Genomic DNA, 23,655 nt, shown 5'->3' with positions numbered 1-23,655 from the left:
AGGGGTACTTGTTTATGCCAAATCAGATCTGCCGCATGTGCTAGCTGAGGAGAGTCCTGAGCAGTTAGAAGCTCATGGGCGCCCCTATCTGTGTAGCCTGCCGAAGGGTCCAACTGCCACCTCCTAAAAACATTTTTTTTGGTAGTATCTCCTAAAATCATTTATATATATATATATATATATACACACACGTTTTTACGAGGCCAATCTAAATCGGTGTGATTCCCAAGAATTGTAAACTTTTAGAGGGTTTGAATTAGAAATTTTTTGTTCTAAGTATATTTTACTGTTTAAATGATAAAATGGAAAAAATTAAAATAAATTAATTTTATAAAGTATTTTGTTAGAATTAAATTTAGGAAATTTTTAATATCACCTACAAATTAAGAATTTAAAATTATTTTCTCAGTGTATACAAGTCTATCTTACATTGGCCCTTATATTTTTTTTCAAATTATGTAAATTGATCCCTATATTTTTAAATAAAAAAATCAGATTTATTCCTATAATATATTTTTTTTTTAAAATGGTTCCTATAAATTTTCAAAAAATTGCAAAGTGGTCCCTATAATTTTTCAAAGTTTACAGACTGGTTTCATATTTTGAATTGTTTCCTCAGCTTTTTGAAATTTCATAAAAGTATCCCAATCAAGTTTAAGAAGGATGTTCCACGTGAGTTTAGATAGTTGATAAGGAAATTACATGATATATGCAACAGTCAAGGTTCGAGCTTTGGATACCCCACTTGTTTATTTTAAAAAAGTGAATTTCTAACTACTAGATTATTTGACAACCAAAAAGTTACAGAACCAAGAATTTTATTTTTTTGACAAAAATAAATGATATTCATTCATTCAAATTGATAAAGTACGTTGATACAAGGAAAATTCGCTAAAAACAAAAATGATGAATATGTGAACAACCTCACAATATCCATGTTAATATCATAAAATGGCAAAGTACTAAAGCCTACACATATGACTATATTTAAGTCACTGTAATACTCATGTCTCTGAATCTGCAACATTGATGACTCCAAAGTCATTGAATTGATTTGCACTGGATCGAAGCTGATATGACAATCTGAACCGAACAAATACCTGAACGAAACAAGAAAGACAAACAACGTCGCACAAAGATGACGAAATCACAAAAGAAAAAATGAAATAGATGTGAAAATCACTTATTTCAATAAAAGGGAAATAGAAAAAACGAGTTAGAGAGGTGATTTTGGATCAATACATCTCTTTGATGGATGAAAGTGAAGAATTGGTGACGACTTCAAGAAAGAGAAGGGAAAGAGAGAGCAGCGTTAATTTTAACTTCACTGCACAATGATAAAAATTGAAAACTTTCAATATTTTATTTTTAAAACTTCTAGAACCAAGAATTTTATTAAACAAAAATATTTAAAGATGAGGAAAATTTTGAATTGCCTAGAATTCAATTTACCCCATAATTTTTAATTACCTTCTTTTTTTTTTTCTTTTTTGAAATGATAGAATTTTTAATTACATAATCCAATCACACTCTTTGTGAAATAAAAAAAAATCCAATCACACTCTTACTCTCTCCCAAGAGAAAATATAAAGTATTCAATTATTTTCCTATTGAATAAATTATTCATTTCAAGAAATTTGAAATTACCGTCGTCCAAAGCAATTAACTGTAAAAAAATAAATAAAACCAAAGCAATTAAAATACCTTGCGGGTTGTGAATAACCCATTATACTGGTTATCATCCAATGAGTTCATTCTAGAGATAACCTATTAGTATTAAGGCATTTCTAAATTTATCACCTTTAATATTGTTTATTATTTTTCTTTCAAATTTCAATCATTCTCATTGTCACACCTGAAATTTCGATGAGCTTATGGTTTCTATTAAAGGGGAAAATCAACAATCAAATTAAGCATTGCCATAGAATAAAAATAAAATAAAAATAGGTGTGTTTTTAAACATAATTGATTTGCTACACTCGTTTCTTTTCTCATCAATGACACTTCCCAGGAAACATTTTGTCAAAACATTTTCCTTAAGTTTTTCAACAAATTAATCTTCTATTTCTTCAAATACAAAAAATCACAAGACCATGCATGTTTACCCTCATGTGAAAGAAAAAACAGTATAAATATACTTATCATTGATGATTAACTCTCTTTCGAACATTTGTTTAATTCAACAATGGATGGATTCTTGAATGGTGACCTTTCAAGCAGAAATTCAATAGGTCAGATTATGTGCAATGCCTTCTTTGACATAGAAAAATATTAGCTTCGATTAATGCTTAAATTATTTTTTTTTATCTTTAATTAAACAATTCATATATTCCAGGTGTAATTAGAGATTATAACATTTTCTATTGCTTGGATAAAGAGAATTCCAACACATAAAATTTGTCATAACATGTCCGGTGACAATATTAAGATGAAGGGTCTCCTTAAAGGCCTGAGAATCATTTCTCAGATATTTGGTATGTTTTTTAACAAGTACAGTGCACTAATGCCTGTTTTCTAACAAGTTATTTTACCATTCTCATACATTTATACTTATACAACTAATTAATATATCCACTTTGTAAAAGATAATGAAAAAGAAGCAGAAATTGAGATTGGTCACCCCACAGATGTAAAGCATGTGGCACATATTGGATTGGATGGTCCTACTGAAAATCCCCCAACCTGGGTAACTCTCTTAATATATTACTCAACCTTGTTAAAGATTAATTAACTACTTGAACCAAAAAAGATTAATTAGCTACTTAATTATTTTTTGTTTCTTTAGTGAACAGTAAAAATATAGATAGCTACTTAATTTTGTATCATTTGTGTATATATGTCTCTGTAAATTTTGAGCATTATTTTTTTTTTCTTCAGATGAACGAGTTTAAATCTACCCCAGGACTTTCATCATCAGCACCTCTAAATATGAACCGAGATATTCATTGTAAAAGAGCTGATGATTCAGAACCCCGAATCTCCTTAGGTACGCGTTATGTTTCATGCTTAATTTTTGACATACAAAATGTAGTAAATTCTCCGCATCCACATAGACGATCGATAAAGTCAGACAGTACAAATTCAAGTAAAAAAAAATGCGTGAATGCAGCAGCATCATCCCTGACCATCAAGAATCTGAATTCTATAACTAGTTAGTTTGGCTTTTCAACCATTTGTATATTTATTTTACTGAAAATGTTGTTAATTCCTATGCAGATTCAATGAAAAAAGGTTCAAGGTCAGTGAATGTTGAAGAGGACACAAATGAGTTGCCCTTGCCTAAATCATCTAAGCAACACTCACATTCATCATCAGGAAACATTAGAGAGTCACATGCAAAGGAAAAATCAGACAAACCAAGGCAACCAAAAAAACATTCGAAACATTCAACACCAAATAATGATTCATTCAACAATGAATCAAAACTCACAACAACAGAGCAAAGTAGATCAATGGATACAGATTCTCTCCAACTCCATGGAACAACTAATGATAACTTACCATCTAAAAGGACTTATTCTAAGAAGACAAAAGATATTCAAGGGGTTGGTGGCTCATCCAAAGCAAGATCAAAAGCCCAACATAAGGAGCCTGATTCCGGTGAAGGAACACATTCTAGATCCAGTTCAAAATCTAAGGAGTCCAATTCTAATGAAGGATCTCATTCAAGAACAGGTTCAAAATCTAGAGACCCTGATTCTAAAGAAGGACCTCATTCGAGGTCCGGCTCCAAATCGAAGAATCTAAACTCGAACGAAGGACACCCTTCCAGACACGATGCCAAATCTAAGAGCAAGCATAGACTCAGCGAAGATGGACAACTTGAGAGAGAATCCAATGAAGATCTATTGAGAAAATATACAAACTAGAAAATGTTTGTTTGTTTGTTTGTACTACTAATTGGAGTGTTGCATACCCAAAAAAAATTGTAATATATCTAGTCTTCTGCCTTGGTAAATTATTAATGTATATACATATATGTTTATACAACAAGTTGTAAATGCTACTAATATAGAATCAATAAAGCAATTACATATATTTTTCATTTGGAGACCTTTTTACACTGTTTTTTGGATTCCATTGTTGCACATGTGTGTGCAGTACCCGAACCTGGAGAGGATTAAAACTATTTTTCATGTTATCAAACTTGTTGGAAAAGTAGGAAGGATAAATTAAGAATGATAGATAAGGTTGATCGATGCGTATGCCTTGTGGTGAATCACTATCATCAAAAACAAGTTTTGGCATATTCAAAGTGCAGGCACATGGGTTTTCATGTGACCTTCAAGATTTTCTAATGATTCCAACATGGTTGAATGTCAATTTGCTTTAAAAGAATAAAGATATGATAAACGTGAACAGTGAACGAATGATTTATTTTGCAACGATGATAACCAATTATTAAAAGAGTTTGATAGGGGTTCAATCCTCAAAAACTAACATAACTATCATCCATCATTGTTAACATTTGCATATCAATTATGAATATGTGCTTCAATGGTAAAACAAAGTGACTATATTTCTTTTATATTAATCAAATTTAGAGTTCACATAGTACAACTTGAATATAAATAATTTAGTTTACAAAATTATCTTTATCAATCCAACCTCTTATAACTACGATTCATACCTAACAAATTACATATACGTTTTCTAAGATATTTTTTGTTTAAATAACATGATAAAATATAGGTATAATTTTGCAATAAAGTTCAAAAAATATGGTTGTCGTGGTTAAATTTTTCGTTCACACTAGTTATGATGTAAATTCCATTCTAAATAGTTTTTCTCACTTACTTGTTGTGCCTCCCCAAATATAAAATTTTAAAATTCATGTCTATAGGTTTTAGTTCAACTAACAATGTCGATGTTGATAGACTTGACACTTTCAACTAAATTCGAATACAAAATATCGCGATTGTTGTAAATATGTAACGAATAGTCATAATAGTTTTTCATATTTTATTATTAAAAGACAATAGTCTTTAATATTAACTATTATCATATTCTAAAACATGCATTTTTGTTAATCAAAATAGTTTCTATAGTTATAGTCTTTGCTACTTATATTAATTCTTTTATAATAAGAACTGAACATTTTAATGTCAACAACTATGTTACACAATAACACAGTTATGAACTATTTAAAATTTGGATAATTAAGGGATTATTCTCACTGTTGGTTACAAATTAACGAAAATGACTATTTTCCTCAATAAGGTATGAAGTAACGATAAAAACAGATTTTTAATGATAGATGAATAAAAAGTTTTACGAGTACAACACGGTTTATTTCAACGAACGTGAACAAAAAAGAGAAAGTAGTAGGAAAGTAACAAGAAGAGTATATATAAAGAAACAAAAGCAAACTAAGATCCTTCGTTGTTGACAATAGCGCACGATGAACATCTTCACCAAGAAACCCACCGCCAAAGGTTCTTCTTCTTCTTCTTTGATCGTTCAATTCGTTTTACACTTTCAATTTTGTTTTTCAATTTCGTTTTTATTGATTTTCCTTGCAGAGGCTCTTCGTGAGAGTAAACGTGAAATGACTAACGCCACTAGAGGTAATAATCTATTCTCAATCAAATTAATCATCATCAATTATCTCCTAATTTTATTAATTAATTAATACTATCATATAGGTATTGAAAGGGAAATTGGATCATTACAATTGGAAGTATGTCAAATTCTTTAATATCCGTTTAATATATTTAATTTAACATTTCGTGTTATACGCGTTATAAAGTTGGTAATAATAATATTGATTGTTTGTTTTGTTAGGAAAAGAAATTAGTTGCTGAGATTAAGAGAACTGCTAAGACAGGAAACGAGGTAATCATATATGTATTTGCTTATTCATATTGTAGTCATAGGTTTCTATTTAATTATGTAGACTCTAGGAGCTGTCAACTCAATCTACTCAGTAGATAAGCTAAAATAAGTCAATTCGAACTGGTTTTTTACTGTCTACATTCTACAGACATGGTTTGAAACTAGATGTTTTATTCTCAGGGAGCAACTAAAGTACTAGCTCGTCAGTTGATAAGGCTTAGGCAACAGATTGCTAATCTTCAGGGTAGTCGAGCTCAGATGAGAGGCATAGCAACTCACACACAGGTCCATTGTTGACTTGAACCTTTTTGTTTTTGTTTACTTGCGAATGAGAGATGCTACTTTTTTATGATTCTTGTCTTAGCTATGGTTGCTTGTCATTTTGTGTAGGCAATGCACGCACATTCTTCTGTTGCTGTTGGAATGAAAGGTGCTACTAAGGCAATGGCAGCTATGAATAAGGTAACGCATTTGATCGGTTATTTTACAAATATTTCATGTCCATTTTCATAATATAAAGGGTAGTTCAGTGCTCAAGGTTTCCAAGAAAGGGGGTCTGGGCAGGGTAAATGTATGTGGCTTTACCGCATCAAGTTGAGAAGTAGTTTTTAGGATTTGAACCTGTGACATCCAGGACACACAAGGCAGCAACCTTGCCATTGCGCCAAGGCCCGTCTCATGTTAATTCATGATATACTGTTCCAAAATTTGATTGGGGTGTAATAGCAACATTTTGTTTGGTTTTTAACTTCAAAAATTTGCAAATGTAAATTCTTTTTTGGAGGGGATAGAGAGGTAGAGTTTTCATGAATTTTGAGGCATTGTCATTGAGTGCGTAGCTTTTGATTTTTATTTATGGAGCTTTGTGCAAGTTTGTGCGAGTTTGATGGAATGGAGCAATGAACAATATTTAAGGGTTGCTATGGATTTTGTGTGATTGTGAAGTTTTTCATTTGCTAAATATTGTGGAAGATATTGTATCTCTCTTTATTCCCTCCTGTCACATGCACACACACACACACACACACAGAAAGGGACTTTAGAAATTAAAAGGAAAAAACACTGTATTAGAGAACCAGCCTTGATAACAGCAGTTCTTCAACTTCCTGAGTTAAACAAAACATTGATATTGGAGTCCACAAATATTTTCTACACCATTTTTCAGTCTTTTACTGTTTCCTAAATTGTTGGATTCATTGCAGCAAATGGAACCGGCAAAGCAAGCCAAAGTTATGCAGGAATTCCAGAAACAATCAGCACAGATGGATATGACTGTAAGATAATGCTTTATTTTTTTAGAATTTTACAAGTTGGAGTAAAACGATAAATCATTGTTTACACGTCAATAGCTTTTTGACTTCAATGGTATATAATTTTCTGTGCAGACTGAAATGATGTCAGATGTCATAGATGATGCCTTGGATGATGATGAAGCTGAAGAGGAAACTGAAGAGCTTACAAATCAAGTACACTTTCAATTGCCTTTTATTACAATATTTTTTTAGAAAAAAAATTACGCTTCTCTGTTTACGGGGACTTCTTTACTTGATTAATTTTTCAAATAATTAAAATGATCTGTAGTTTATTTGGACTAACATGTATACCTTGTGTACAATCCTTGAGGGTTAGCAACGCTTGGAATCATAGTTCCTATTTTGTATCCTAACTTCAGCAGTAACACCCTTGGGGAAATCAAGAATTAAAACAACTACTACCAAATCGTATCCTACTAGATGAAGTTAGTTATGGTCTATTTGGATAGGCTTATTTACTGACATAAGAGCTTGTGAGATTGTTTGGGAGAACTTGTGAGAACAGCTTTATGATGTCCACAAGCTGTTTTCAGCTTATTTCTTAGAGCTCTCCAGGATAGTTTAAGAAATCAGACTGTAACTTCCGTCACAGAAATAGCTTATGCATTATATGATTAACGTTTATGTTTTAAATGCTTAATTAAGTTGTTTATCCAAACAAAAGTATAGTTACATGGGCCATGCCATTGTGCTATCCATGATCTTGTGGAGATAATTTAGGTGCCAATAATCAATGAAAGCTTAGGATTCCTGCATACCCTCTTAAACTAATTTATAAATACAATATCAAAAAAGCGTGTGGCTTTTTTACCATTATGTTTCCTTCTGAAGACCTGAAACTACTTCTGAAATTCAGACTGTCATGATTTCTTATGGCTTTGTCACTTAGTTACAAGGTTTAAGGAATGGTTTTTTATTCACAAAGAGTAAGATGGGAATGAATTCAAGGCCTTACATTAAGATGATATTAGCTTCTGAAATTACAAAAAGAAATTTATAGTAATTTCACTTACCCTTTTCTTGGCAGGTGCTTGATGAAATCGGTATCGATATTGCCTCACAGGTAGGAATAAGCTTTTACTAATCTCTGCATTTATATCATCTGACAGTGCTTTTGGTCAAGCTAATTTGTACTCTTTTGGCAGTTATCATCAGCTCCCAAAGGGAGAATCGCAGCAAAGAATACTGAAAATGTTGGCAGGTACCTTCCGTGTAATCCTCTAAAAATAAAAAGGAAGTTAAGAGAAAGGAATATATATACACTTCTGTGTAGCTTGTAATTTGCGAAGAATTTGGCGAATATGTATTTTCATAAACAAGTTAAAATTTCTTAAGCGGTTCTTTGCAAGTTTTAATGACCTTGGAATTTTGATGTTATTACAGCTCGGGCGTTGATGACCTTGAGAAGCGTTTGGCGGCTCTAAGAAACCCATAAATTTTGGCTGTAGTTTATATGGTTCACGATCTCAAAGGTTTCGAGTAAAATTCTTTTCTGCACTGTCTAGAGATTTCATAAGTACAGTGTGTATATACAACCTTGAAATAATGATATATATGATATATATTTTATGAGGTGGACAATGATTGTAAAAGCTGTAGTTGAGCCATAGTTGTGGAATATATATGTAGTTTGATGCTATTTGTAAATGAGTGCCAAGTCCATTTCTGCTCTTACCTATCGATGTTTGGGAGGAATGAAATTAGGCAAGAGGAGAACATATTGAACATAGTGCAGATATATCATTTTTTGTCTTTCAATCTATTTTCGCTCCTACCAGGATTTCTGGTGTTTTGGTATTCCACTAGAACTCACACGGAAATTTAAAAGATTCGTTGGTTTTGTGGAAGGTGAATGGCTGAATGCCAAACTCTTGTGAACTGTTCACTGTGTCCATCTAAACTTGTATATTCCACAATGAAGGTAGTTAGTTGCCTTTAGAGAACCAATGAGTAAATTATAAGCAAAATCTGGGCACCACTTTGACATAGAATGAAAGCAACAAAAAAAAAAAGGAACCAGAATGATTTGTGTTATTGATTACTTCGCTAGTACACGAACATGACACGTTCTACATATGGCTACAGTATGGTTCGAAATACTCTGTTCAGGAGTTGTAGACCTCAAATGACATTTCTAAAGGGAAATTTGGCAATCAGTTTATTTAGCATGGATTTGAAACGCTCTGTTCACAAGTGTTTATAGATTTGAGTGTAAAATTTATTATGAAAGTAAATCTAAACTAAATCAATTTGTTTATTTCCAATTAAAAGAAATTTGAAAAATGAAGTTATTAATACGAAATTTTATTCAACTCAGAACCGCAGTAGAGACAATATTGATTTAGAGAAATCAAAATAACTTTTCAAACTATCTCACGTTTAAGCAAAAATAACACTTGGGTTTAAGGCTAACGAATTCAGAGTTTGGTTGTGGAAATTTTGTAGAATTTATTTAAAAAATAAGCGTAATGAACCCATTCTACAACCATATGCTTCTCAACAAATTTATGTTGAAACCGAAGCAGAGATATGGCATAGTTTGAAAAGCATATTACGTATTAAACAAAATCAAACTCTGAATTCAAAGCATAGTTGTATTCAAAGCAGAGATATGGCATAGTTTGAAACCGAAGCATATTAAACAAAATCAAAGCATGATTAAAGCTGTGATTCAATGTGAAGGAATTATTACAAAAAATATATATAAAAAAAAGTAAAAACAAAATAACTGTAAAATACAACTAACACCAATTAAACATTTCTCTAATCTATAATTGACTTGTTTTAGCTTAAAATATATCCATTTTATAATTCTAGCCATCAGATTTTAAAACCAGCCTCAATAACCATTCCTATGTGAATGTTAGTTTGGCAATATCATCCACGTGAGCATGAACTGGAAATAAAAAAGGAACAAGAGAAGATCTAGAGCTGCTCATGTAGAGTCCAAGACCAAACTCTAGCTTGTCAATAAGTTCCATTCTCATACAAGAAACAACAACAATAACAATTGCATCATAAACTACAACTCTTTAGTTTCATCTACTTTTTTTTCTTAAGGGGAAACAAAACACATTAATCTAGTAAAGTTTAAATAAGAGAAGAGCAAATCTTAGTAAGGGGGGAGAAATTAAGTCCACCTTAGTCCAGAAAATGATATCGGGAAGTGAAATTGATTATATGACCTCATGTTAATTCGGTAATATACATGAACATGACTCCATCATATTTGATACCGTTCATGAATAAACAACAGCAACAAGCACGTTAGAATTTTTAAGATGTCTTCCGACATAAGGGAACTGGATTTGTTTGTTACTTCCTGATAGAGAGGAGTTCAAAACTCCGCAGAGTATCCTCACGATTGCCTCTAGTAGATCCGGAGCGCGTATAAGTTGGCTGTTTGGTCTCATGCATTGGTTGAGTTCTATGTGCGGTCGACGGACGGCTACCAGATGAGGTCAGCCGGCCAGTGCGACTGTCGGTATGGTCACCTGAGGAACTTGGCTTGGTTGATGATGAGATTATTGGTCTTCTTGAACTGCTACCATGTCGACCCGAATTGCGTCCCTTGTCTTGATCATGATACTGAAATGACAAGGTAAGACTAGCATAAGAATCATTCAGGAATAAAGTGTAAACAAATAAATCTCCAAACAATTTACAACAGGCAGCTTCTTCACAAATAAATATTTAGATAAATTATTCTGACAGAATCTCAAAGTAATGATTTAAAGAATCTTGTTGAAAAACAATTTTTACCGCATCCTTGTGCATGGTTGCTACATCCTCAAAACTCCTATGTTTGGAGTGCTCACCACGAGGACTAGAACTTGTTGGGTTCCTCCGCGAGAATGCTTCAACAGCACCAGTGAATCTCTCTCGAAGCTCTTTCCCAACTGAAAGGAGCAATCGCATAAGTAATTTTTAAAAATTTAAAAAAAAAAGAAAAAAAAGAAGGGAAAAGCACAGTATTTGACTGATTGAATGATGCTGATGTTAGCAATGAAATAATATTATAGTTGGATATTAGATTCAATTCAGAAATTTGGAATTCATCACTGTTGGAAACTCCTCCTTCATTGCAGTCTGCCCCTAGCCCGCCTAATTGCGGCATTTGGGTTGCCTTCGTTCCAGCCTCCAACACCCTCATTGTATCGGGTGTGGAGGGGTGGATTTAATCTCACATTGCCTAGAGATATGACATGTGTAGTGTTTATAAAACTTGTGCAGCCCCCACTTTACAAGCCGGTTTTGTAAGGTTTAGTTAGGCCCAACCCAAATTTTAAGATGGCATCAGAGCCTATCCTAGATCTGTCGTTGGGCTTCCTGCATTGTCCACACTTCAGTTTCAATGGGGGAGCGTGAGGGGGTGTGTTGAAAATTTCGCCTTCATTGCGGTCTGCCCCTAGCCATCTAATTGCGGCATTTGAGTTGTCTTCATCACAGCCTCCAACACCTTCATTGTGTTGGGTGTGAAGGGGTGGATTTAGATAATCAATGCCTAGAGATATGGCATGTGCAGTGTTTATAAAACTTGAGCACCTAACAAGCCGGTTTTGTAAGGTTGAGTTAGGTCCAACTTAAGTTCTAAGACTCACCACCAAAGCTCAGACCCATAAAGAATTAGAGACAAATTTATTATCTTATTTGGTCAAGAATGAGAGCTTACCTGATAACTTTTCTGGCCTCTGAACAGATGGCCCTGCATTCATAGCCGCCTTGCCACTGTCATGCTATTATTAGAGCAAATATAGTTAGTGACCTCTACTAGAAAGTAAAACCCAAACAAGCAAGATATAAAAGCACTTACCCGCCCTCTAGAGCTACTGCCACTAATTTGCGGATACTTCAGTATAGTCCAGTCAAAAACATAGTCAAATTGATAGCCTGCATTACCGACATCCAGAATGATTTGTAATTACTCAACACAATAGGCTGCCAAACAAAATATATAAAATGCTTATGTTTGAATTAGAATGTATTGGATTGTGAACCTTCTCGGATAAATAGATCTCGAAAAAGCCTCTTCAGATATGAATAGTCAGGCTTGTCTTCGAACCGCAATGATCGGCAGTAGTGAAAGTATGATGTAAATTCGGACGGATATGATTTGCAGAGCACCTGTCAAACGCAAAAGTTAATGAAATGAAACAAAAAGTGACAAGACCAATGTTGTTGAAATAAGACGGAAAAGGAATGGACGAGAGCCGAAATGTACAAGCCCAGTGTTGTCAAATAGCAGCTATAGTGGCACCATAGCATTATTGCATTGCAGAATTTGAACAAACCACCATTTTCCATGTTGACACTTGACAACATTGGTTGTGCTAGTTGTTGAATGCAAATAATGTGATTTGAGGCTTAAAATGTGAAAACCAACAGTAGAATATTAAACCTAGTTCTAACAAACAAGAGAAACATAAACTTTGGCTTGTATAAATATTCACATTCAAAGGCAGGACTATTATAGGACAATTTCACAGTCCTAGTCCTGGCCTGTCTTCTAAACTTTTATGGCATCAATATGACCCGATCCAACTACCGATCAGGCCCGTCAACATCCAAACAAATTCACTTAGGATCCAGAGAAATATCGAAGTTTCTCCAAAAGCCTCATCAATTAGCTAGTTGTTATACCTCTATGGAAGTTGTCATCTTCTTCTCACTGATTTTATCATATTTTTGTTTTTTGGTGCCCGCTTTCAGTCCCTGCCAAGGAAGACTGAAAATAAAAAGAGTAGAATGAAACGATAGTTATAATAATATGGTAAAAAATATCCAAATCTAGCAGGAGCAAGAGACATGTGTCTATTAAGTATCCAACCTTCCTCTTAAGAAGTACATGAGAACATAACCAAGAGATTCCAGATCATCCCTTCTGCTTTGTTCTGCCAAAAAAAAAGTAAGAATAAGATTTACAAAGAAAGCATTTTAATTATTGGTTGCCGATGCAAAAAGAAATTAAATACCATAACATATCACTCACCAATTCCAAGATGAGTGTTGACACTCGCGTACCGAGCCGTGCCTGTAAGGTTCTTGTTTTCCCTATGAAAGAAAGAAAGCTTTTCATAACTAAAGAAATATGAACTTGTATAAACTAAACAATAAAATAAAAAAAATAAAAAACTATAATAACGTAAAGTAAAGAGAAAAAACATTATTGTAGAGCATTTGGTATTGAAATGAGAAAACAGACAAGAGACAACAGAGACCTGAACCCAAGTCATAGATGACAAGTCCAAAAAATTATTTCCTACATTATACACGCAGGCTTGCAAACGCAACCACACTTAAAGATAATTTACAGTAATCTCAATAATCATCGTTGTTGTCAATAGGGTGAATGATACTGATACCACCTAATTTAGGTAGATAATATCCACTTAAAAATGGCATAATACCTATGAAAGTAAAGTAAATGTTTAAAATACAATGCATGTAAAATTAATATGGCAACAAAAGGTTGGATGTGTGCCCCAAAAAAGTTTTTTATGCAACATTTTAACATCTTGAAATAGTGGCGATGACAAAGTTTACCTGTATGGTATGTGCCTATGAGTCTGAAGATCTCTGAATTTTTTGGCGAGGCCATAGTCAATGATGTAGACCTGAATTGAGGTACATAAATAAATTTATAAGTTAAAAGAAATGGAGTTTGCGTCGTTTTTAACTATAATATTTCTTATCAGAAACTATCAATCGTTTATTTTTTGTAGCAGCGAAGAAGAGAATTCCATTGAAATAGAATAGAAGAAAAAGATTGGGAAACAAGACAGTTGAAGACATGCTCCTAAACATCCACCCAAAAGACCAGAAAAAGACCAAAGGAAGCTTATTGACTCAAAATGTGGCCCAATCAATTTTGCGGGGAAGAAAAAAACCTTGAGCTTCAAGGTGGAAAAGTGGCTATGATATGCTAAACTGCACCTCATGGTTTGCTGTAGAAAATGACTCATAAACCTTCACCTGGCCTAATCAGTCTTAGGGAAGGAAACCTTAGAAAATGCCAAAACCTTAATAAAGCAGAATAAAAAGAAAAGGAGACAAATGAGAAACAGATTTTTTTTTTTTTTTTGAAAGAAAACATTTTAACAAGATAATATACCTGGTTTGCTTTACGCCCTAGGCCCATTAAAAAATTGTCTGGCTTTATGTCCCGATGAAGGAAACCTCTTGAATGCATGTATTCAACTCTGTTAATCTGAACAATAATATGAATCAAGTTAAATATTAATATCACTATATAAGTCCCTTCACTTCATAATAGTTTCAATGTTGACTTACTAACTGATCAGCAAGCATCAAAACCGTCTTCAATGTTAACTTCCGGTTGCAATAATTGAACAGATCTTCCAGACTGGGCCCAAGAAGATCAATTGCCATCACATTGTATTCTCCCTCAACTCCAAACCACTTCAGGTGAGGAACCCCCGCTGCAAATAAGGAAAAGGAACCAAGTTCGATTAGTCAAAAGGAAACTTCTCAATTGTTTTCTGAAACAAATGGTTATGATTGCATCATTCCAATAACTTTAGATTATGGACGTCAATGAATCAATCAGGCTGTCCACCAAACTCAAGAAAAGAAACACGCACACGTACAAATAATGGAGAAACCATTTCCATGTGAAACTCTAGCATTGGCAATTAGTTATACTTTTCACTACTGAAATCGGTAAAGAGAAATAGCAACATTGACTTACTTCCTCCTTGAAGAAGCATATACAATTTTGATTCATAGTGAAGTTGTGGATGCTTGGTCTTCACAGGTTCCTGAAAAAAATTCAGGGGCAGGAGATGATAGTTAAGAATTAACAACACAGAATATCATAAGCAGACTAATATCATTAACTGATATGATAAACTTCTGAAAACAACACAAAAGAAAGAGCATGATGAATGATCTAAGATAATCTACATCACAAATTTTAACCACAGTTTGCATCCATAGAGAGATAATATAGCTTTTCAAATGGTTTCTTGTAATCCATCCGTATTGCTCCCACTATTGTCCCAAAGTTAACAAAAGAGAGTAAGATAGGGATGTTATTTACCCCAACAATAATCTAAAACTAAAATTAAATCCCGTGCATTCTTATCTGAACACACTTATAGCATCCATAAAAGAATATAGAACAGTTCAAACTTCATCTTCAGAAGTAACAATGTCTACAACATGGAATTCATAAACACCACCTTTGGCACACAAAAATTGTAAAGTTTATAAAATGCATGTTCCAGAGTAAATCAAAGTGGAATGATCCTACACATGCATATACACATAGCTGAGATAGTAAAAATGCAATTACAAACAGCAACACAGTCATCAATCTCAAGAAGTTTATGAAATAATTCAATAACTTATTTCGTCCGGTCGAGACACAACATAGGGCTAATAACTTCATGAGAACTTAACATACCAGCTTAACAGCAACCTCCTCCCCAGTTTGTACATTAACAGCTGATACAAAAAGGAGAAAGAAATTATCAACAATAATATAAATCAATACCACAAAAATATATATTAAAATTAATAATTCAAAACATAAAGGAAAAAAACATGAAACAAACCTATATAAAGCTCCCCAAAAGACCCACTTCCAATTTTCCTCCCCAATTTAAACTTCCCAGCAATCACATGATCCATCTTGAATTGACCCTTCAAATTAACCTATATCAACTAACTAAAACACCCCTTTTCTTCTCAGATTTGTTACCAATTCAGCTCTAGTTATGTATAAAGGGGTTCAAAATTCAAGCTTTATTCGATAATCCACAACCCCCAATGAGATTTCCCACCCTATACGTCCAATGATCGTGAAACACTAATAAGGGGGAATTCGAAAAAGGGCAAAACAAAAAGGAGCAAAATTTACACAAATTGTAACGCCCCAAACAATAAAGATGAAAATTTTATTATAATTGAGAATAATTATACAAGAAAATCTACCCCAACTACATTATTTTGACGGAAATTGCCCAAATGAATCACCGAAGAGCACCGATTGAAACCCTAATTTTGAGAGAACTTGACCGCATTGACCCCAGAAAATAAAATGCCAATGGGTATCAGCAACAAGACAAAAAAAGAAGAAAAAAAAAAAAGGGAACTTTTTTATAAAAAATAAAAATAAAAAAGAAAAAGAAAAATTATATATGTGTGTATGAAGAAAATTGAGAAATTGAGGAGGGTATGGTTAATGAGGTATGAACAGGGTAATTCCACAAATCAATAGAGTTTGGACTTCAGAGAAGAATGAGAAGAGTAAAGCTGGCAGGTGATTTTTTCTTGTGGCATTGGCCGGGTTTTGAAAGTGAGACCTTGCAAATATTATGTATTTTTTTTACCAACTTACCAATTGACAGGTGATTTGGCTTTATTTTAATTGTATTTATTTTATTTAAATTGGGAGTATTTATATGCCCATGGCAACTAGGGTAGGGAAGTAGGATGTGTGGCACATGAAGGGTAGTGTCACTTATCTCCAGTCTCTACATTCATCTATTTATATTCATGAATATTCATATTATTTTTAAAAAATTGTCATTATTATTTATAATCTAACAGAATTTTTGTATAGACATAAAAATAAATATTAATTCCTTCCAAAAAATACTTTATCCTTAAAAAAATATTATAACAATAGCATATTATATATTTTTTTAACAAACTAAAATGAAACATATAGTGATGATACAAAAGTTCTTTCCAACAAAAGAAATACATAGAAAAAACAAAAAGTTATTTGCAAGACACATGCCAATATCAGGAAGAGTTTTTCTACTTGCACCCTAGTTAATCATGGTTGCACCCTAAAATGACAAGATTACCCTTTCATAAAATTTAATCTAAAACTTAGTTGAAGTAGGTCATATAAACTGAGTTTAAGTGTATATACTTAATCTCAGTTTAAGTAGGTTCATGTAAACTGAGTTTAAGTAGGTCATGTAAACCGAGTTCATGTAAACTAAATTTAAGTAAGTGTACCAACTTAAACTTAGTTTAAGTAGGTTCATGTAAACTAAGTTTAAGTAGGTCATGTAAACTTAGTTTAAGTAGATCATGCAAACTTAGTTTAAGTGTACATCTAAAAGTTCAATCTTATTCAATGATTATACGTCATCTCAGTTTAAGTATGCACATGTAAACTCAGTTTAAGTAGGTTCATGTAAACTTAATTTAAGTAGGTTCATGTAAACTCAATTTATGTAAGTTAGATCATGTACACTCAATTTAAATTTAAGTAGGTCATGTAAACTCAGTTTAAGTAGGTTCATGCAAACTCAGTTTAAGTATGTTCATGTAAACTCAATTTAAGTAGGTTCATGTATCCAATTGAGTATGGATGAAAAATATTTTGATTCACTCTTTAATTTTCATGGAGATTGATATTGAACATCAAATTGTTTGATCGATCGCTTTGTGAGGGTGAAAGAGGGTGAAACTCATGACAATGAATAAAATTAGGGTTTTAAGAAAATTTATATAAAAGGGCAATTTTGGTATTATAAAAAACTTTTAAGAAAATTTGGGTGTAACCAGAAAAACATGGGGTGTAAATAGAAAAACTCTATCAGGAACAGCAAAAACCTCAGCTAGAAGATTATTCACAAATATATCAAAGGATTGACCCACAAATTAGTTATTAAAATAAAAAGGTAAAATTGAGTTTTTTTTTTGCTTTCAGTCATTAGAAAGATAGCAATTTTACTTTTACTTTTACAAGCAATAGTAAAAGTTTACCTTAAATGGCGGTACCTTTTTCTCTATATTACTCAAACACAAACGAGTCATATACTTTAAAAACAATAATGGATTTTATTGAAGAAAAAGAAACCGTGAGCGCATCTATCTATATATACATGTATTCTAACCTACACTTTGCTTATGTGTCACCTCACCAATTCCCCCCTCTCTAACTAATTTTCTAAGCATTCACCATGTGGCTCTCTTTTTCCTTCATTTTTTCCTTCTTTATTATGTAACTTCCATTGCCTTCTTTATTATGTAACTTCCAATTAATTTGTGTGATTCCTTCCACTACTCATTTTTTTATTTATAACCTACAAATTATTATGTAACTTCCAATTAATTTATTTAGCTCTTTCTACTACTCATTATTTTATATTGATAACCTACAAATTGAACAAATTTAGTGCATAATTTTATTTTCTATAAAAATCATTGCAAGAACATGCAAAAACTTGATTACTCATTTTTCCAAAGGGTGAAGAATATTTGGAGGAGAATGAAGGAGGTGGATTTTTGTCTATCCCATGAAATAACCATGGTATAACCATATTTCATTCAAACACATGCATAAGTCATAAGGTATATCGTATTTATATTACCAATTTCTTTTTTTTGGTAGTTTTTATTTTTCTCTTCCAACTTCATGTACATTTCTTTCTAATATTTTGTTATCTAATGGATATACTTTCTTTGTAGGGTTTTCGAAAAATGACAGTTTTTGAAAGGGTGCTTCTTATGTGAAAAGGTGGTTATCATCTTACATTAAAATAGAAGTTTTTTCATTATGATTTTAGTTTAACTTTGTATCGGTGATTTTTGACTTTTATATTAACTATTTTTGCTGATTTTGTAATATGGTGGATGGTTATATTTATCAACTAATTTTTTGTAATATCTGAAATTATTCCAACGAAATTATATCTACTTTTTTAGTCATTATCTCATTCCTTTTATTTATTTCCCCGGTCTATGATATAACTGTATATTTCACTCTATACATTGCATGGTAAAACTCCTATTGTCTTTATGTTCTGTATTTCAATGTGTTTTTCGTTGTTTTTGGAATTAGATATGAGAGGGTTTCTTTGCAACAAGGTTTGTATTTTATCACCTATTTAATTACATGCATTTTAATGTATAAGTATATAAAATTGTTTGTTTTATTGTTTTTATTTGTCTACTAATATTTGTTACCTCACAAGAATTGCTTTGAAATCCTCCATATCTTTCTATCTGTTTATTTATCTATATGTTCATGTCTTCTTCTTCTATATTGTAAAGTAAACTTGAGTCATTCTCATGTAAACTTTGTGATGATGTTGCAACACTAGACAACTTTCCACCCCTTAAAACTTTCCACTCTCTTGAAAACTTTTCATTCCACTTAAATTACTTAGTGTAACATTGATTGTCAATATATTACATAAGCTTCCTCTAATTTGTTTTTCTTACATAACATTTAAGAAGAAGAAAAAAAAGGACTCAATCTCTCTCAAATTCTATCTAATCTAATAATTAATAATGGAGAATGATGATGGTAATGATGTAGTTAAACTTAAGTTACAAAGATCGGTCACCCCTTCTTATTTCACTGTATTATAGTATAGTACCTCCTTTTGTGCTATTATATATAGGGTTGATTTAAAGTCCCCGTTCTAAGGATTCCATGTATAGGCGTTCCAAAATTGAAGAGATTATACAAATTAATCATCTTTATAAGTATAACGAAAATTGCCTTCGGATCTCTATCTATCTATCTATATCTCTATCTCTATATACATATACATGTATTCTAACCTACACTTTGCTGATGTGTCCTTATAACAAAGCTCCTAATTTTTTTGACTTTCACTCTAAGATTGACACTTGCTCTAATCCATGCTTCTTTTACATTCCATTTTTTCATTTTCATTTACCATATAGGTTACGAATTAACTCTCATTGATTTGACTTTATGCATGTTGCATGATTAATACATCATGGGCCTATTAAAAAAAATCCATCGGTCATATTTTATGTTTGGGATGATCGGTTACATTTTTTACTTCTTGATATTCTAATCATTTTTATTTGCATATAAAAAACTAAGAGTGCTATACAGGCCATTTCATTTTCCCTTTGATTACTAACCATGTCTCTTTCTGTCCCTTCTATTTTCATATTTCCTTCTTTCAATTTCTACAATGGAATTCCTTCTTTTTTTTCTTCATATAGTATTTGCAGGCTTTGGAGATAGGAGAATTTTGTTGGAAGAAAGAACAACTCTTATTTGCAATAGTAGTTGTGGTTATGTTGAAATTTTTGTTTTCCATCATTATTCACTCTAACATTCTACCACCGAATGTTAATTTATCTCTATTTCTTTTTCTTCTATTCATTTGTTTTTTATAGGTACGTAATATTATACTCCTACCATTTTGTGTGATAAAACTTTTATTATTTTTATGTTTTTTATTTTTCATCCATTTTTTTAAATAAATTTTTTAGGTGAGTTGAGTATTTTTCTTGATCTACTAATAGACTTATTAAATTTCTTCGTGTTAGGAAGCAAAACAATGATTGCTCATATTCATAAAGTGAGGAAGATTTGAAGGGGTGCTTAAGAAGTGAGTTTTGTCTATCCCTTCAAATATCTCTCTTCAAAGTAGAGGATACAAATTAAGGTAAAAATAAGATGTCATTAAAAAAAATTGTAAACAAATTAGTTGTGAAAGGACTATTTATTCAAGTAAAAATTGTTTGAATCATTGAAGCCTAGAAAAATTTACACATAAATTGTGTAACTCCTTTTACCATATTCATTTTTAAAGCTCCTCCCACTACTCATATGTGTTTTTTTTGTACCAACCACTCATGCTAAAAATCGGGAAAAATATTGTTGGACTAAGAGACCACTCTATTTTTTTTTTGAAGGAAGAGACCACTCTATTATTAACTCTTTTAATTGCATGCTTTCAATTTTAATGCCAATTTTTTATTGTTACGTTGTTATGGCTAATTTAAATTCTATGGCTCTAAGAACTCGAACTCAATACTAATGAAGGCAATCAAAGTAGAATGTTAGATTTGTGCCAAAATAACCCTATGGGCATGTATCTTATTTCTACACCTCCTCTTCATTTGCATTGCTCGATTTCTTCTTTTGTATAAGATAGGATGTTATTTCTTAATTCTTTTAAATATTTTGATTGTAATATTTTTTTTATATGACTCTAAGAATTCCAACTCAATGCATATGAAGGCAATTCAAGAAATAAAAATGAAGTCAAAGTAGAATATATTTAGATTTGTACCAAAATAATATAATTATCATGTAATGTAATTTTCTATTTCTTCTGAACTGAATTGAGTGATAAGAACTTATATTAGACTGACATAATATGTTTCATTAATCTATTTTCTATCTGGAACTCATTTATGTATTAATGAAGCTGCCGAATCAATAATAATATTTCAATGATTGTTATTATAAAAAAATCTACGTCAAACATTTGTTTTCTTCATTGATCTTTCAACTGCCTTTTTCTTTTCTTCATATTCCATATCTATTTACCACTCTCTCACTCAATACTATAGTAACGCCAAACTTAAATTATTAAATTGATGAGTTACAAGTTTTTTTAATTGCATATTATCCTATATACTCACTTTAACAAACAATATACCACACCCAAAAATGTTTCCGCAAATTGGAAAGAAATGGATGGAAAGGCATCATTTTAATGAAATGTCAAATATAACCTTAATTTTAATGGTTTTCTTTTCTTAATGTTACATTTTTTAAGCATGACTTATAGTGTGTTGCTGCGTATTCCGTAGATATACCACTACATAGTATAATATAATTAAATTAAACAAACTTATTGTTCCGGAATTATTATGTTATATGAATGTTTTGATCTTTTTAATTATATTTTAAACAAACTTATTGTATATGTTTTGATCTTTTAATTATTATGTTCCGGAATTAAACAAACTTATTTCAGCAGAATTCTAAGATATGATTGTTATTATAAAAAAAAATCTACGTCAAACATTTGTTTTCTTCATTGATCTTTAAATGCCTTTTTCTTTCTTCATATTCCATATCTATTTACCACTTTCTCACTCAATACTATATTAACGCCAAACTTAAATTATTAAATTGATGAGTTACAAGTTTTTTTAATTGCATATTATCCTATATACTCACTTTAACAAACAATATTCTGATAAAAAATGGGACCAATAAAAGTTGAGATATAATTCCGCTAAGTAAAGGTTTGAGAGGAAAATCCACAAGAAGTCGTTATATCAGCACATGAATTGCATTTTTAAAAATATGAGAGAAAAATAGACAACCACCAAATATGAATCACAATCTAATAACTTATTTCAACTCTTTTTATGAGATATATTGACAGGAAACATGAATGCCTGTATATATGATTGAAACAAATAAGTGATACCCAGATAAAAATCAAAACAATTTGCGATCTATTAAAAAAAGTTTTTATGTGATTACATTATTAAGATAAAATATGAATTATGATGATATATATCTCTTCAAACTTATGAAAGACACATCAAGAACTATATTAATAATCCTTAAAATATTTAAGCAAATTTGAATTCTCATATAGTTTTTAAACAACTCTCTTATATTTAATATAAATTAATATTAAACATAAGAATAACAACATTTTTTAAAACAATATCAATCATTTAACTCTGTGATTATGCTTATCACTGATATTATTATTTTATCTAATCAAACCCGTGCCCGTGCAACGCACGGATTATATACCTATATAAATGTATTCTAAGCTACACTTTGCTTATATGTCACCTCACAAATACCCCTTTTCTAACTTATTTTCTATAAGCATTCACCATATGACTTTTTATTTTATTTTATTTTTTCCTTTTTTCATCTATTTACTAAATATTTATATATATTCATTCTTATATTTATTATGTAACTTGCCAAATTGAGCTTTGTAACTTCCCACTATCTATTTTTTTCATCTACCAATTACAAATTTATTATATAACTTCTGATTAAATTACAAATGTATTATATAACTTCTGATTAATTTGGAGAAAATAAGTGCAAACTCAATCTTTTAAAAAGATTGCTTTACGTTATGAGTTGATGCACATATGTGATTGTACAATTAATATAATATTTTACTTTGGAAAAAAAAAAAAGCAGAATTTCAAAAGAAAAAAAATAAACAAAAAGGCTATATTAGAAGTTGGTAACCAACTATAAATTTTTACAACTATAAATTTCATTATTTTTATCTTTTCAGGTTTTTTTAATCACATTATAATTCTCAGTAAAAAAATGGATTTTGAATCAGGTTTAATTTTTGTTAGAGTATGGGTTTTTGTCAAAAAAAAAAATGAATTAGCAAATCATCATCATATATAGTGAATACAAGAGAACTAGCCATTTGATTAATAGCTATGCACTCAATATTATACACAGTTTTCAGTATTTATATGTCGTTTTTCTTTTTCTCTATTAGTTATTGGTTATCATATATGTGAAACAATTTTGTTAAATTTAAATAGATCACAAAATGAATAAGTTTTAGGCTTATGATACAAAGATTAGTTTTAGTTACTACTTAGTTGTCTTCTTCTAAGTATATCCTTCCTTTGAATTAAGTTATCCAAGTATCTCTACATTATCTCTTATATAAACTTTAAGTGGCTTTGCTATCGCCAACTGATGTTTGTCAATGCAATATTCCCTTACGTT

At 31.3% G+C, this 23,655-nt stretch overlaps 3 protein-coding genes across 4 annotated transcripts; 2 read left to right on the top strand and 1 right to left on the bottom strand.

Moving 5' to 3' along the window:
- Positions 1–2,693: 2,693 nt before the first annotated feature.
- On the top strand, positions 2,694–4,218 carry LOC25499282 (nuclear speckle splicing regulatory protein 1). Of its 2 annotated transcripts, XM_039828157.1 has the most exons (3): positions 2,696–2,986; positions 3,217–3,624; positions 3,676–4,218. In XM_039828157.1, the coding sequence occupies exons 1-3, from the start codon at positions 2,878–2,880 to the stop codon at positions 3,867–3,869; spliced, it is 711 nt and encodes a 236-aa protein (XP_039684091.1). In that variant the 5' UTR covers positions 2,696–2,877; the 3' UTR covers positions 3,870–4,218. The 2 variants fall into 2 exon arrangements, with proteins under 2 accessions (XP_024625124.1, XP_039684091.1); XM_024769356.2 differs by having other exon boundaries at positions 2,694–2,986; positions 3,217–4,218.
- A 1,059-nt stretch (positions 4,219–5,277) lies between these two features.
- Positions 5,278–8,906, top strand: LOC25499281 (vacuolar protein sorting-associated protein 2 homolog 3). Its single transcript, XM_013594464.3, has 11 exons — positions 5,278–5,435; positions 5,523–5,567; positions 5,646–5,680; positions 5,785–5,835; positions 6,016–6,120; positions 6,226–6,297; positions 7,038–7,109; positions 7,221–7,301; positions 8,176–8,211; positions 8,294–8,349; positions 8,532–8,906. The coding sequence occupies exons 1-11, from the start codon at positions 5,402–5,404 to the stop codon at positions 8,581–8,583; spliced, it is 639 nt and encodes a 212-aa protein (XP_013449918.1). The 5' UTR covers positions 5,278–5,401; the 3' UTR covers positions 8,584–8,906.
- A 1,145-nt stretch (positions 8,907–10,051) lies between these two features.
- On the bottom strand, positions 10,052–16,445 carry LOC25499280 (casein kinase 1-like protein 10). The gene is made up of 14 exons (XM_013594462.3): positions 15,725–16,445; positions 15,574–15,614; positions 14,857–14,926; positions 14,439–14,587; positions 14,260–14,355; positions 13,692–13,762; positions 13,138–13,199; positions 12,976–13,039; positions 12,789–12,873; positions 12,146–12,272; positions 11,962–12,038; positions 11,821–11,884; positions 10,911–11,047; positions 10,052–10,736 (listed from the first exon to the last, which is right to left on the bottom strand). The coding sequence occupies exons 1-14, from the start codon at positions 15,798–15,800 to the stop codon at positions 10,464–10,466; spliced, it is 1,392 nt and encodes a 463-aa protein (XP_013449916.1). The 5' UTR covers positions 15,801–16,445; the 3' UTR covers positions 10,052–10,463.
- Between the last annotated feature and the right edge of the window lie 7,210 nt (positions 16,446–23,655).

This window comes from Medicago truncatula, chromosome 7 (assembly GCF_003473485.1).
Source record: "Medicago truncatula cultivar Jemalong A17 chromosome 7, MtrunA17r5.0-ANR, whole genome shotgun sequence".
Taxonomy (NCBI): Eukaryota; Viridiplantae; Streptophyta; class Magnoliopsida; order Fabales; family Fabaceae; genus Medicago; species Medicago truncatula.
This window is presented reverse-complemented; position numbering and strand designations above follow the sequence as displayed.